Source organism: Xenopus laevis, chromosome 4S, assembly GCF_017654675.1.
Source record: "Xenopus laevis strain J_2021 chromosome 4S, Xenopus_laevis_v10.1, whole genome shotgun sequence".
In the NCBI taxonomy this organism is placed as follows: domain Eukaryota; kingdom Metazoa; phylum Chordata; class Amphibia; order Anura; family Pipidae; genus Xenopus; species Xenopus laevis.
The window spans coordinates 89,996,411-90,009,965 of record NC_054378.1 but is presented as its reverse complement, the minus strand read 5'-3'; the positions used below and the strand labels follow the sequence as shown (position 1 = coordinate 90,009,965).

General features: G+C 37.6%; 1 protein-coding gene across 5 annotated transcripts in view; it reads right to left on the bottom strand.

The window, feature by feature from the left end:
* Positions 1–379: 379 nt before the first annotated feature.
* The window catches only part of LOC108715694 (netrin-G1), a 145,758-nt gene continuing 132,582 nt past the window's right edge, over positions 380–13,555 (bottom strand). For all 5 annotated transcript variants that reach the window (XM_041561561.1, XM_041561558.1, XM_041561560.1 and 2 more), the window contains one exon: positions 380–1,784. In XM_041561561.1, coding sequence (XP_041417495.1) covers positions 1,561–1,784 — 224 coding nt within the window. In that variant the 3' untranslated portion in view covers positions 380–1,560. The remainder of the gene's footprint in view (positions 1,785–13,555) is intronic.

The following is a 13,555-nucleotide window of genomic DNA, read 5'->3' as shown; positions in this document are numbered from 1 at the left end:
TCCAGATGATAAAAGGGGAGGGGACAGGGGCGACAAACGGCAGTGGGCCTAGGGGCGCCCACTATGTAAATCCGGCCCTGAATATTAGGTTGAGCAATCACACTAATCATCCATTTTTTGTATCCCAAAAACAAGAAGTACAAAAATAATAGCATACACTAACACAAATTGGAACTAATTATATGATCTAATCTAGTTAAATCCGTAACTAGATTAAGTAACGGATCCAAACTGTCAATTGGAAATTGCACATCATTTTAAATTAAATATCTGTAGTCGTGAAAGCTAATCCCCTTTATTATTTAAATATCCTGTTTATAGTTCACACCAACCTCAAACCACACAAAGAAAAAGATAGCGAAGTGCGTCACATTTGTTTTCAGCAGTTTTCAGATATGTTTTATTCCTTTGAAATATTCCAATGTTTTAAAACAACAAGAAAACATTTAGAATTTCCTTTGGTGGAACATTATTACACGTCTTATATATGTAAACTTGTGGCTCTCCATGATACCAGCACTCGCTCCCTATGGAAGATTCTCTTTGATATTTACCCGTTTTACGGCCAAAGGGGTCGTGGGGAACTTCAAGCCCCTCTGGTCGTTAAGGGGTGAAAAATGAAACAACACAAAAAAATTATAATTCAACGTAAAAGAAATCGATCCGTTGAAGGAAAAAAAAAGCTATATATTCATTCTGCGTTGAATGAAATTTACTCAATAGATTGTCTGTTAAACACGAATTTGCAATAATACAAAAAATCTACATTGTACATTATTTCAAGAAAAATAACTTCATTTGAATACAAAAGGATAAATACAATTTATTTTTGCTTAGACTCAAGCCTTGTCTGTTTCTTGATACACTCTAATGTTGATCAGCATGTCATATCGAGCATGTACAAGCCTTGAAGTTCTCTCTCGGGGGCTGAAGGAGGGAGTTATGTGCACCACTAACATCGGACAAATAAAATCTTTTGACCAACGAGGGTTTACGGAGCGACGTTCACAAAAGCACAGGTGTAAGGGTATTGGGGACCAATATGGCCGCTTTCCTTTACCCAAAGAATGACGCTATTTGGTTGGTCCACACATGGGGCAGCAAGGTACAATGACCACGTGGAAGTGTCTAACAAGCATTTTTTTGTCCTTTTGCATTCAGAAACTTTTCAGAACAGACATGTGATTGATTGCAACTGACCCTGTCATGGTTGTAGTCATATTTGAGGCAGCCATCTTTTAAAAGCTTTCCATTTCCAAGTCCCTGCACCTTGCAGAATTCTGATAATCCGACTGCTCTTGGCATTTCTCTTTTTTTAGGCCTTTTGATGAAGTTCTCTTTAACTGGGGATGTTACCATGGCAGCGGTCTTTCTTTGAAGGGATCTTTTTTTTCTGTTAGCCAGGAATATAACAGTCATAGATCTCTCATTTTCAGTTCGATACATATGGCTTAGTTCAGTCGAGCCTTCTCAGTTTTAATAGGTTTTATATCTTTATTTCGGTTTAGTTTCATTCTATCTTCCAGCCATCCATCAAGAGAAGTCCATTGTCACTGCCTATTAGAAAGTGCAGAGCCAGTCCACAAGTACAATTGCAGTTAATGTCAACCAGGAGTTTCGGGACATCGAATCCTGTCCTGATATGGAGTCGCAATCCCCAGTGTCGGCACACTTTTGCTTTTCACACAAGATGCCTGTGTAGCCAGGTTGGCAGCGGCACCTAATGTTGTTGTAGCAAACGCCATCATTTTGGCAACGCAGCAGCTCGTTGTCGCAAACATTGGCTGTTGAGACAAAAGTTAAAGATGAATAATGATTTATATTATTTATTTCTGTAATAATCTGTATCAATGTTTTTCACTTTCTAATACCATAAAGATTTATTACATTCTTTATATATATTAGACATAAGAGAAAAGAAAGAAGGGTATAACAAATTTAATGATCAACGATGAAAAAAAGGGGCAGCTTTATCAAGGGTCGAATTTCGAATTTGAAAAACTTTGAAATTCGACCAACCAAAATTAAGTCAACGTTTTTTTTTGGCCGAATGAGTCCGTTTCCAATCGAATAAGTCCGTATTTAACAAAAGAATAGTGAAAGGATGCCATAGACTGCAGAGCTCTGCTGCGTTAGTGCTTTATTGTACACACGACATGTTTCCAGTCACACGGACCCTTTCTCAAGTGGTCCGTATTTAAATCATACGAATCGAAGTAATAGCCAATTGGATAGAAGTTGAATCAGTGCTTTTCCGAAAAAGTACAAGAATTGACCCCAGATAGGTTCCAGGAGGTATCCCATAATCTAAAACAGCAATTCGGCAGGTTTTAGATGGCAAATAGTCGAATGTCGAATTTTTAAAGAGAAAGTATATTATAAATTTCGATATTCGAATTTTCTTTCAAATTCGAATTGAATTTGGACTATTCCCCAGTCAAGGTACACAAAAATAGCTTGAAATTCTAATTTTTATTAGTTCAAAAATTCCCCTCGACCTTTGATAAATCTGCCCCAAGACAAGATCAAGACTTAGGGGCAGATTTATCAGTTCAAAGTGAAAATTCTGACTAAACAAATTTGAATTCGAGCTAATTTTTGTGTACTTCGACTAGGGAATAGTCCAAATTCGATTTGAATTTGAAAAAAAAATTGAATATCAGAATTTCTAAATTTTGAGATTTATTTTGAAATTTATCATGTACTGTCTTTTCTAAGACTGGCTGAATTGCTGTTTTAGCCTATGGGGGACCTCCTACAACCTACTTGGAGTCAATTGGTGGACTTTGAAAAATCAAAAAAAAATTTTGGGAAAAACTTTGAATCGTACGATTCAAAAGCGCTATTATTTAAATTGGTACGATTCAATCTCGATTGAAAAGGGACCTATTTGATTGAAAACAGACCTATTCGGCCATAAAAAACTTTGATTTAATTTTGGTTGGTCTTTTTGAATTCGAATTTCTACGTTTTTCAAATTCAAAATTTGACCCTTGATAAATCTGCCCCTTACACTTTCAGTATTTGTACATTAAGGGGCAGATTTATCAAAGGTCGAAGTGAAAATTGGAATTTCGAGCTATTTTTTGTTTACTACGACTAGGGAATAGTCCAAATTCGATTCGGACATCCCAGAACCTACTTGGAGTCAATAGGTGGACTTTGAAAAATGTAAGTTTTTTTTGGGAAAAACTTTGATTCGTACAATTTGAATTCAAGCAAAAACTAACATATTCGATCAAAAATGAATCTATCAGCCAAAACGTAATTTTTAAAATACATTTCAGTTGGTCTTTTTGAATTCGAATTTCGAAGTTTTTCAAATTTGAAATTCGACCCTTGATAAATCTGCCTCTAACATTTGTAACTGTGAAACCTAACCTTCCAGGGGCAATAGGGCAGAAATGGCTTTTAATGTGGAAAATTCTTGTACAGGTATAAGATCTATTATCCGGAATGCTTGGGACCTGGTGTTTTCCAGATAAGGGGGTCTATCTGTTATTTGGATCACCATACCAAAAGTCTGCTATACAGTATATCATTTAAACATGAAATAAAAATTTAGACAATAACATAAAGTGCAAGAATGGATGGTATAGGGCAAGATGCATGTTAAATAGCAATATATATATGGAAACCATTAGTAGAGACCATTAGTAGCAGCAATGTGAAGGATAAAGTACTCCCATTGGGAAGTTAGTGCTATTCAAGAGAATACTAGCAGTAGAATTAATATGAAGTACTCATATGCACTCTATCTTTTGAGATATTTTAAAATTATAATTATATTTTATATTACACCTCAAGGAGCCTAGGTGAGACGTAATTTCAATACACTGTAACAAGTTTATTTCCCTGAATCCTTTGAAAGGTTTTATAGTGGAAGCAAGAATAAGTGATGCCTATTTTGATTAAATGAACATATTAAAAATTGTGGATTGTATAGTCCCAAAGGCTTGCCATTTTATTTAAATTATTCCTCAAAAAGCAATCCCGTTGAGAACGTTTAGGACTTGTTTGCATCCTCAATGTCAACTACATGTACCGTAATTCCTCTTCGCAAGTAGAACGTTTAAGAAAATAAAGACACAAGCACATCTATTAGCCAGTAAAGGCCCTTTTGTTGGCCTTGGTCCAAGCCAAAATGTCCTGTAGTTATAAAACTGTCAGTTGAGCTAATTAATTAATTGCTGTAGTTTACTTCATCAGGATCAATCGCTGTAACACGAAAAAGTGAGGGTGTCCAGAGAAGCTCATTAAAATGTTAACTGACAATAGAAAACCCACTACACCCTACAGAAAAGAAGAACAATTTATTTTACCTGTCACTTCTAATAAATCCGTACAAGCCTGATTTCGCATCTGCTAATTTTTGAATAATACACAGCACATATCTTAGTGTGTGAATTGCTAATCAGTCCAGCCACCTGACAGGCTGCTGGGTCCCCCATGATTTCAAAGAAGTCCACATTACTCTGCTTAAATTGTTAAGGAGATCTAGTAAAGCAGATGCCAGCTAGTTGGCCTGTTACAGATCCACTTCAGTCCTTGTCCATAGTTTAGACCTGGCTGCTCAGATGATCTATTTCGAGACACTTGCATCTATAACCCTCTCCAGCATTTACATTAAGTTAAAGGGATACTGTCGTGGGAAAAACATCAGTTAAAGGGCATGTAAAGGCAAACAAATAAAATCCCATTTTTACTTTCTTTAATGAAAAAGAAACCTATCTCCAATATACTTTAATTAAAAAATGTGTACCGTTTTTATAAGAAACCTGACTGTATGCAGTGAAATTCTCCCTTCATTTACTGCTGTGGATAGGAATTGTCAGATGGTCCCTAACTGCTGAGCAGGGAAACAATCCTACTTATGAACAGCAGGGGGAGCCCCCGCCTTACTTACCAGCCATGCAGAACTCAAGCATCTTTGTTTATGATGATCCCTAAGCAGCCCAGATCACACTGAGCATGTGCACAGTCTTAGTCTTGCAAAGTTACAAGATGGTGACCCCCTGTAGCCAACTTTGAAAGCATAAATCATTTGTTTGATTAGGCTTGTTGTGCAGTAAGTTCATGTTTATATTTAGTATACAAAATACAGCATTTCTAGCCTTATTCTATTTTAGACTTTACATGCCCTTTAATAGTGCTGCTCCAACAGAATTCTGCACTGAAATTCATTTTTGAAAAGAGCAAACAGATTTTTTTATATTCAATTTTGAAATCTAACATGGGGCTAGACATATTGTCAATTTCCCAGCTGCCCCAAGTCATGTCACATGACTGGAGAAGCTGGGAAACTGACAATATGTCTAGCCCCATGTCAGATTTCAAAATTGAATATAACAAAATCTGTTTGCTCTTTTGAGAAATGGATTTCAGTGCAGAATTCTGCTGGAGCAGCACTATTAACTGATGTGTTTTGGAAAAAACTTGTTTTCCCATTCCTTTAAGTCTGCAGGGGTATGTAGTAAGCACCAGGCAGAAATATTATTTCAAATGCACGGTTTTGTTTACTAATGATCTGTTTTATTTACTCATTATTGCTCATTAAAAAAATGCTGATCATCTCAAATTGAATAATTCCGAGGGGTTTTTGAGCTCAGAGATCCCATGGAGCTCTAACACCCCGTAGAGTAGAATAGTGTGCAACTGCTCAGAGAGGTCAGATGTTTTCTGCTTTGATAAATGTGTCAATGTATTAAAAACTTTCCAAAGTACAATTCAACTGCCAGGATGAATGTCAGTATGTGTGCAAAATATTAAAGAAATTGGTGCGCAGTGCCAGCAACTGTACCATTATTAATCAGAAAAAAGTAACAAAAAATAATTAATGAAGGGAGAAAAATACTCACAGTTCACCCCAGTCCATGGGTGCAAAAATCCGAAACAACAAAAGGTTGTGAGTTTTCTCCTCGTGAGCTTATGAGCCTAAGCCTATCAGTAAGTGCCCCAGAAGGCACGAAACGCGTTAGGCTGTATGTCCTTATAAGTGATTTACATTTTTAATCTTAATCTTGGTCTTTACTTTTGGAGAAAATTTACAACCTTTTGCTATGTCATTGTATGTGCCCCTAATAGATTATATTTTCTTTCAATTGCTTGGTTAACCCAGAACATTACCTGAAAATGACTCAATCTGTAGTTCTATTCAACTCATATACTAATTGGACTTTGTGAGTAATCAAGGCTCTTAGAAAGACTGTGCTCCCTCCCTCCTAACCTGTGGCATACATACACATGCTACATTGTGACATCAATTTACAAACACCCTATACAACAAAACAAGAATGCTAATTACTGAATGACCAACTCATTAATAATCAACAAAATCCCCCACTGTAAGATCAACTAATTTAACACCAAGGGACGTCACATGCAGATTTAGATAATATCCCTGTGGACATAAAAACTAAGCACCAAATCAGAAGTACAAATCCACATTAATCCCTCTGCATTGTAAAATCATTGCTGTCTTTAATGAACACAATTAGCTCTTCTCTGAAGTTTGCTCTCACTCTATACTGGGTATCTGTAGTGTTACTGCCTTCATCTTAATTTGATCTGTGTACTAAAAATATACAGTAGCTAAAGTTACTTTAAATTTGATTCCGTTGATTTTATTTAGAAACAACGAGGCATATGTATTAAGGATTGAATTTCGAATTTGACAAAAACTTTGAAATTCTAGTTCAAAAAGACCAACTGAAATTAAGTCAAAGTTTTTTTTTGCCCAAATAGGTCAGTTTTCGAACGAATAGGTCTATATTCGGCCAAATTCGAATCATACAAATTGAAATAATTCCACATTAGATTGAATTTGAATCAAAGTTTTTTTTGCATTTTTTATCAAATTCAAATCAAATTTGGACTATTCCCTAGTCGAGGTACACAAAAAATAGCTTGAAATTCAAATTTTTTGAATTCGAAAATTCACCTCGACCTTTGCTAAATCTGCCCCAACATGTGCTAGTACAGAACTTCAGTTTCATAATCCCTAAGCAGTAACATATCTCTGTAATCAGCACTTCCACCCAACTTTCTTCTATTGGGGAGACAGCCAGCAACCATATTATGTGATGTAATGTTCCATTTTAAAATAATATGGTTTTATTTTAGTGCTCCATTCACAAATGATTTTAGATCATAAAGTCATAAAAGTCAACCAGCTGGGATTCATTTGTTATACATATTAGCAATGCCACTCGAACTGTAAGTTTATATTAAAGGCATACTGTCATGGGAAAAAAACATTTTTTCAAAATGTATCAGTTAATAGTGCTGTTCCAGCAGAATTCTGCACTGAAATCCATTTCTCAAAAGAGCAAACAGATTTTTTTATATTCAATTTTGAAATCTGACATGGGGCTAGACATTTTGTCAATTTCCCAGCTGTCCCCAGTCATGTGACTTGTGCTCTGATAAACTTCAATCACTCTTTACTGCTGTACTGCAAGTTGGAGTGATATCACCCCCCTCCCTTTACCCCCCCAGCAGCCAAACAAAAGAACAATGGGAAGGTAACCAGATAACAGCTCCCTAACACAAGATAACAGCTGCCTGGTAGATCTAAGAACAGCACTCAATAGTAAAAACCCATGTCCCACTGAGACACATTCAGTTACATTGAGAAGGAAAAACAGCAGCCTGCCAGAAAGCATTTCTCTCCTAAAGTGCAGGCACAAGTCACATGACCAGGGGCAGCTGGGAAATTGACAACATGTCTAGCCCCATGTCAGATTTCAAAATTTAATATAAAAAAATCTGTTTGCTCTTTTGAGATGGATTTCAGTGCAGAATTCTGCTGGAGTAGCACTATTAACTGATGCGTTTTGAAAAAAACATGTTTTCCGATGACAGGATCCCTTTAAGGAAGTGTCCAAATAGAGAATCTTAGGTCAATAATATATAACTGTGAGATAGCATTAACCAATAGATATCAAAGGAATAACATATTTAAACATATCCCTAAAAAAAGGGAACCTGTCACCTAGACATAAGAATCTGTATATGTAATAAAAGTCCTTTGTAAATTAAACACAAAACTCAAATTACCTTTTTAATTAAAACATCCATACCTAAACTCTTTTAAAAGTCTCTGCTGTCAATCATATATTCCCTACCCTTCCTTAATGCATTAGGCATAGAGGTGGTGGAGGCAATTACTTTCACTTTCCATTCTGCACTTCCTAGATGGCATTGCCCTCCTTACATTCCTCCTCCCAACTCACCATCTAATTGTGTATCCAGTGCAAGGGTATGGGCATCAGTTCCCCCATTCTCGCACATAAACACGATTGTGGCATGATGCAAAGCTTGCCTTGTTAGCAGTGTCTGCTGCCTTCTTGCTGTGACTATGAATTCCAAGACCGATGGAAACAAGATATTAAATAATTTGTATTGTGTAAGTAAAGTTTATTTTGCCTGGCTAACATCATAAAATAGGATTTGGAATTATGTCTTAGGGTGACAGGTCCTTCTTTAGGTATAATTTAAGATGGCATATCTACTTTTTAACACTGCATATTCTTCAGAAAGCTGCCTCTTTAAGGGACAACACTTACGGAAAGCATTTTAGGACATCATCAGGAGAACACATGCTCTTGCATGCACTCTCCTAATGAAGAAGTATGCAGACTCGTCTCTTATTCTACTCACTTATCCGAAGAGACTGCAGTCACACCTCTGTGCTGCCCACATTTGTTGACACTCTCCATCCTCAGCCCTCCCTCCTCAGCTCTCGGCCCTCCCTCCTAAGCTTTCAGCCTGGCTGGCTGAGGTCTCAGCACGGAGGGCTGAGGAGGGAGGGCTGAGGACAGAGAGCTTTTGTAATGAGGGCTGAGGAAGGAGGGTTGAGGAATGAGCCACGAGGGGGGAGATTCCAACAGCAAATGCGGGCAGCACGGAGGTGTGACTGCAGTCTCTTTGGATAAGTGAGTATAATAAGAGACGGGTCTGCATACTTCTTCGTTAGGAGAGAGCATGCAGTAACATGTGTTCTTCTGATGATGTCCTAAAATGCTTTCCATAAACACTTTCATATAAAGTATCATGTATCTTTACATAGCAATGTCCCTCTATCCCCTTCATCCCATGAGTACAAATATTATATCACATTTCGATAGCTCTTAGTTTATCTGCAATGAATTGGAATGAGAGCTATGCTTATGGAGACAACACCATATCTAGGAGTTTCGTGTTACAGAGATTGCATATGGCCACTACCATGTTATCTCCTCAATACTGTGTTCTTTTCTAGGACACTGGCTCATACACTAGTTAGATTTCCAGTTTAAAAGGGTGGCAAAGTGGTTCAGTGCCACTAGATTGTTATATCCTCCTATAACCCTACCCGTCATAACAATCAACTCAGATATTTAGAGTTGTGTGTACCATGATGCCACTAGGTTGGACCAAAGTCTTACAACACAACACACATTTTGCTTATACCTGGTAAATACTGAGCAAAGATTTATAGATGGGGGGTTGTTTATAAAAAAAAGTTAATATAGCACCAGAACCCGCGTGATGAATTGAGCTGCTTGTACTGCTCTCCCAGAGGTTCAGACCTTTCCCTGACAAGTGATTTGTCAGGGAAACACGCAGCAAAGTCTCTCTGTGTTTTTAAAAGTATGTTTTAGAAATCCTTTGACCTTTAATTGTATCGGACTTCTAGCCATGGAAAAATTATTTCCTTGACATTTTATTGAAAATTTTTTTTTTTTCTTTATCAATATACTATATAAAAAAAGTTAAAAAAAATAAATAAAATAAACAACAGCCTATTGAAAGGAATGGCACAGAATTGTACTAACAGAAAGCAGATCCAACGGAAAAGATTACAGTTTGCAGAATGTACGTCTCCATGGCTCTCAAGAGATCAAATTTAAATTCAATATAAAATTGCCAGCGGATACAAATGCCAACATTTACAAGGTAAATAAAAATAAAATTCTTCTGCCCGAACAATGATTGCTAAATATTAAATTAGCAGAGAAGACAGCATAAAAAGGTTGGAAGAGAATCACTCGGCTGCCTGGAGGGAGATGGCTTTGACCCTCTCAATTTGGTTTATTGAGGACTTGCAAAAAGCAGAATGTGCTTGTCTGATTTCTGCACCAGTAACAAGATAAACAGAAAAAAAACAAGCTCTTGACCATTAAAGAGAAGTATTTAATTGGGAATTGATTTTCTACTCATTTATTCAATACCAGTTGTGAGGAACTCTTGTGAAGATGTGCAACTTTTACAAGAATAGTCTGAAAAAGTTATTGTCACAAATTGTGCAGTGCCAAGAACAATGGCAGGCCAAAAAAAAAAAAAATAGAGTAGCAGTGCTCACAAACCAATCAATAGCTGGATGGCTCAACATTTTTATTTCCTCAAAAGACAATTTATTGTGCACCTTGAATAAATAAATACTTCACACCCCATATGGGATAAACTGTAACAACTAGGAATGCACCGAATCCAGGATTCGGTTTGGGATTCAGCCTTTTTCAGCAGGATTCGGCCAAATCCTTCGGCCAAATGGCTGAACTGAATCAGAATCCTAATTTTCATATGCAAATTAGGGCAGGAGGGAAATCACATGACTTTTTGTCACTAAACAAAGAAGTAAAAAAGGTTTTCCCCTTCCCATCCCTAGTTTGCACATGCAAATTAGGATTCGGTTCGGTATTCGGCTGAATCTTTTGCAAGGATTCCAGGGTTCGCCCGAATCCAAAATAGTGGATTCAGTGCATTCCTACTAGCAACCAGTGATACATATATAGTATACAAAACTGAAGGTATAGATTGCACAGGGTTGGGAAAACAAGGCATTTGCCAGGAGATCTAAATATCAAAGGGGCTCCTTAGAAGAAAGAGTATAGATAAAAGTATATAACATACATTTTATTTTCTAACTTTTTTTAGATTCTTATACATCTGGCATGTCCAACCCTTAGCCTTACATCTGTTGTATTGCAAATCCCTAAAGTAGTTACATAAAAGGTGAAAAGGGCAAGGTGGACTTCCCTAATTTCTTCCATTATACCATGTCTGCTGTTTGAAAGTAACCTTCTGATTGGTTGCTGTGGATTACCAAATCTGGGGAAAACATTGTCTGTGTTATTGCATTACCCACAATTTGTGAAATACAGACCTTTCCATTGTGTTTTTGTTCAATAGAATAAAATGTACTTATTTATACAATGCTTTGTAGAGATTGCCTTCCTATCAGTCCCTGCCCCAGTGGAGCTTGACCCCATTCCCTTGATCAATTTTATTAGAAGCCAATTAACCTGCATGTACTGTATGTTCTTGAACAGTGAAAAACAAGCTCATACAGATACAGGGAGAACTTATAGTCTAGGTCACAATTAAACTCAGGACCCCAGTGATGTAAGGCAGTATCATTACCCACATCACATGTAAAGCATAGGAGCCCTGCTGGTACCCTTCTCCCCATAAAAGAACCTCACAGAAACAGAGGCTGCCCTCAGAGTTATAAATCATTGTTAAGAACTTAAAGACCTGGGCTCCACTTAAATATCTCAGGGCATAGAGTTATAATCAAAATCCATCATCAGCCCCTTGTTGCTCCCATACAGTTTATAGACCCATTCTCTAACTTAGAGGGTTTTAGAATCCCATGTATTTAATAAAGAGCTTCCAAATGAATGACTAATTTGTGTTGGCAAAATGAAGCCTTCCTCTGGCCCCCCTTGTTGTGCATGGCATTAGGTGGAATCCCTGCCAGTGAAGTAGGGTTCTGATACACATATGCCAAGCGTCTACAGCACAGGGTCCCAGTTCAAACGTATCTCCTCACACACGGAAACCCCACAAAGCATTCAATTAAAAATAATTATGCATGCGAATGTAGTTTCTCTGTAACTCCTCATTAGCACAGCTCTCTGCTGAATATTCTCCCATGGCATTTTGGCTTATTTATTTATTATTTTCATTTTACTTTATCTCTAATGAGGGCAATGCACGCTCCGCTGATGGATTTCCAATACAGACTGGAATATCAAACAGCAGCAGAGAGAATTAGTGGTACTTAACACTTGTTTTTCAAGGGCACCCCCTCACCTAGAGACAAGCACCGGGGAGACAAAATGTTTATTTAACCTTGCGGCTATAAGTGCAGGTTATCAGATGAAATCAACGGAACAAAACAACATCGTTGTGGGTCAGCACCGTAGATGTGCAATAAAGCCAGAGTCATTGAGCCATGTTGGCACACAGAACAGGAATGTATTGATTTAAGTTATTTATGGCTGGAATTAAGTTATTTATGGCTGGAGGTTCGAGGGGGTTGATTGCAATTGTCTTTTTTGTTTAATTCAGTTCATTGCAATTTCTATGCTTGGTCACCAGCTGGCAGCCTTGTTATTTATGTACAGCATGTATATTCAGCTTCCTGTTATTCTGACACTGTGGGAGGGACTTCCTGTGGGATAGCTAGTTAGCGAAGAGGAAGGGGAGGAGCAGTTTCCAGCAGTGCTAGAGACAAAGTCAGCTGTTTATTGTGGAAGAGCTAGATAAATAGTGCAGGCTTCATGGAACCATAAGGGTCTAGTATGCCCCCTAGTAGCTAGTTGTTGGGAATAAAACATTGTTTAATACAGTTCATGTAATGCAATTCCCTACAAGAATTTTAAAATCTAATAACCTGCCATAGGTACTGATGCATTGTGGTTCCCACAACACTCAAGCAGCAAGAATTGGGCTGATGGGAGTTACAGAGTAAGTTAGGTTGAAAAACTATTTTATAGCAATAGCTGAAACCCCACAGATGGGTCAGGCTTACTGGAACTCTGCACTGTGTGAATAATCAGCCACCCACTACCAACTACAGTATCATGGGAAACTGTTCCATTTATCTACTTACCTTTTCCCCGCTTATCACACACGGACCAGATTTAGATTAGGACAGGAGGGTGTTAATCTGGGTTGGCCAAAATGCCTGTGGTTAAAGTTCTATTAACATATTTCTAATATGTAAACTGTATTACTACTATGGTCATGTTACTTATTCTAACAAGGACTGTTCTATTTGGTTTGCTGCATACTTCATGTTTGTGCTTGATATAACCTTCGTTCTTGTTCCCAATGAGCATTCTCATATTGACAGTACATTATAAAAGTTCCACCGTGCTCTTGTGAATACCTCTCTGCGTGGTCTATGTCCCTCGCCAAGTTACATATTCGAGTCCTGCAGTATATATATAACAAACTATTTGCCCTTTAACAAAGGAATTTTGTATTCTAAAACACACGAGAAGAAGTCATTGACAGATATTTCCCCTCGGAGTCTGCAGAGCTAAATTCCCTAGGAGTCTTTGTGATTTTTCCCTGCTACTAATTACATGCTATTTCTGCGAGCGATGGCTGTGTAAAGAAGGTCAGACTGAGAATTTGCCTTCAATCCTGCAAGTAATATTTACTGCTTTATTCCACCTTCGGAAAACGCGCAGGGTCTGCTCATGTAGCATTTGGTCATGTAGCATTTATTATAAACGCAGAAAGGAAGCCACAGCTATTATATGGGGCAGGCAGAGAC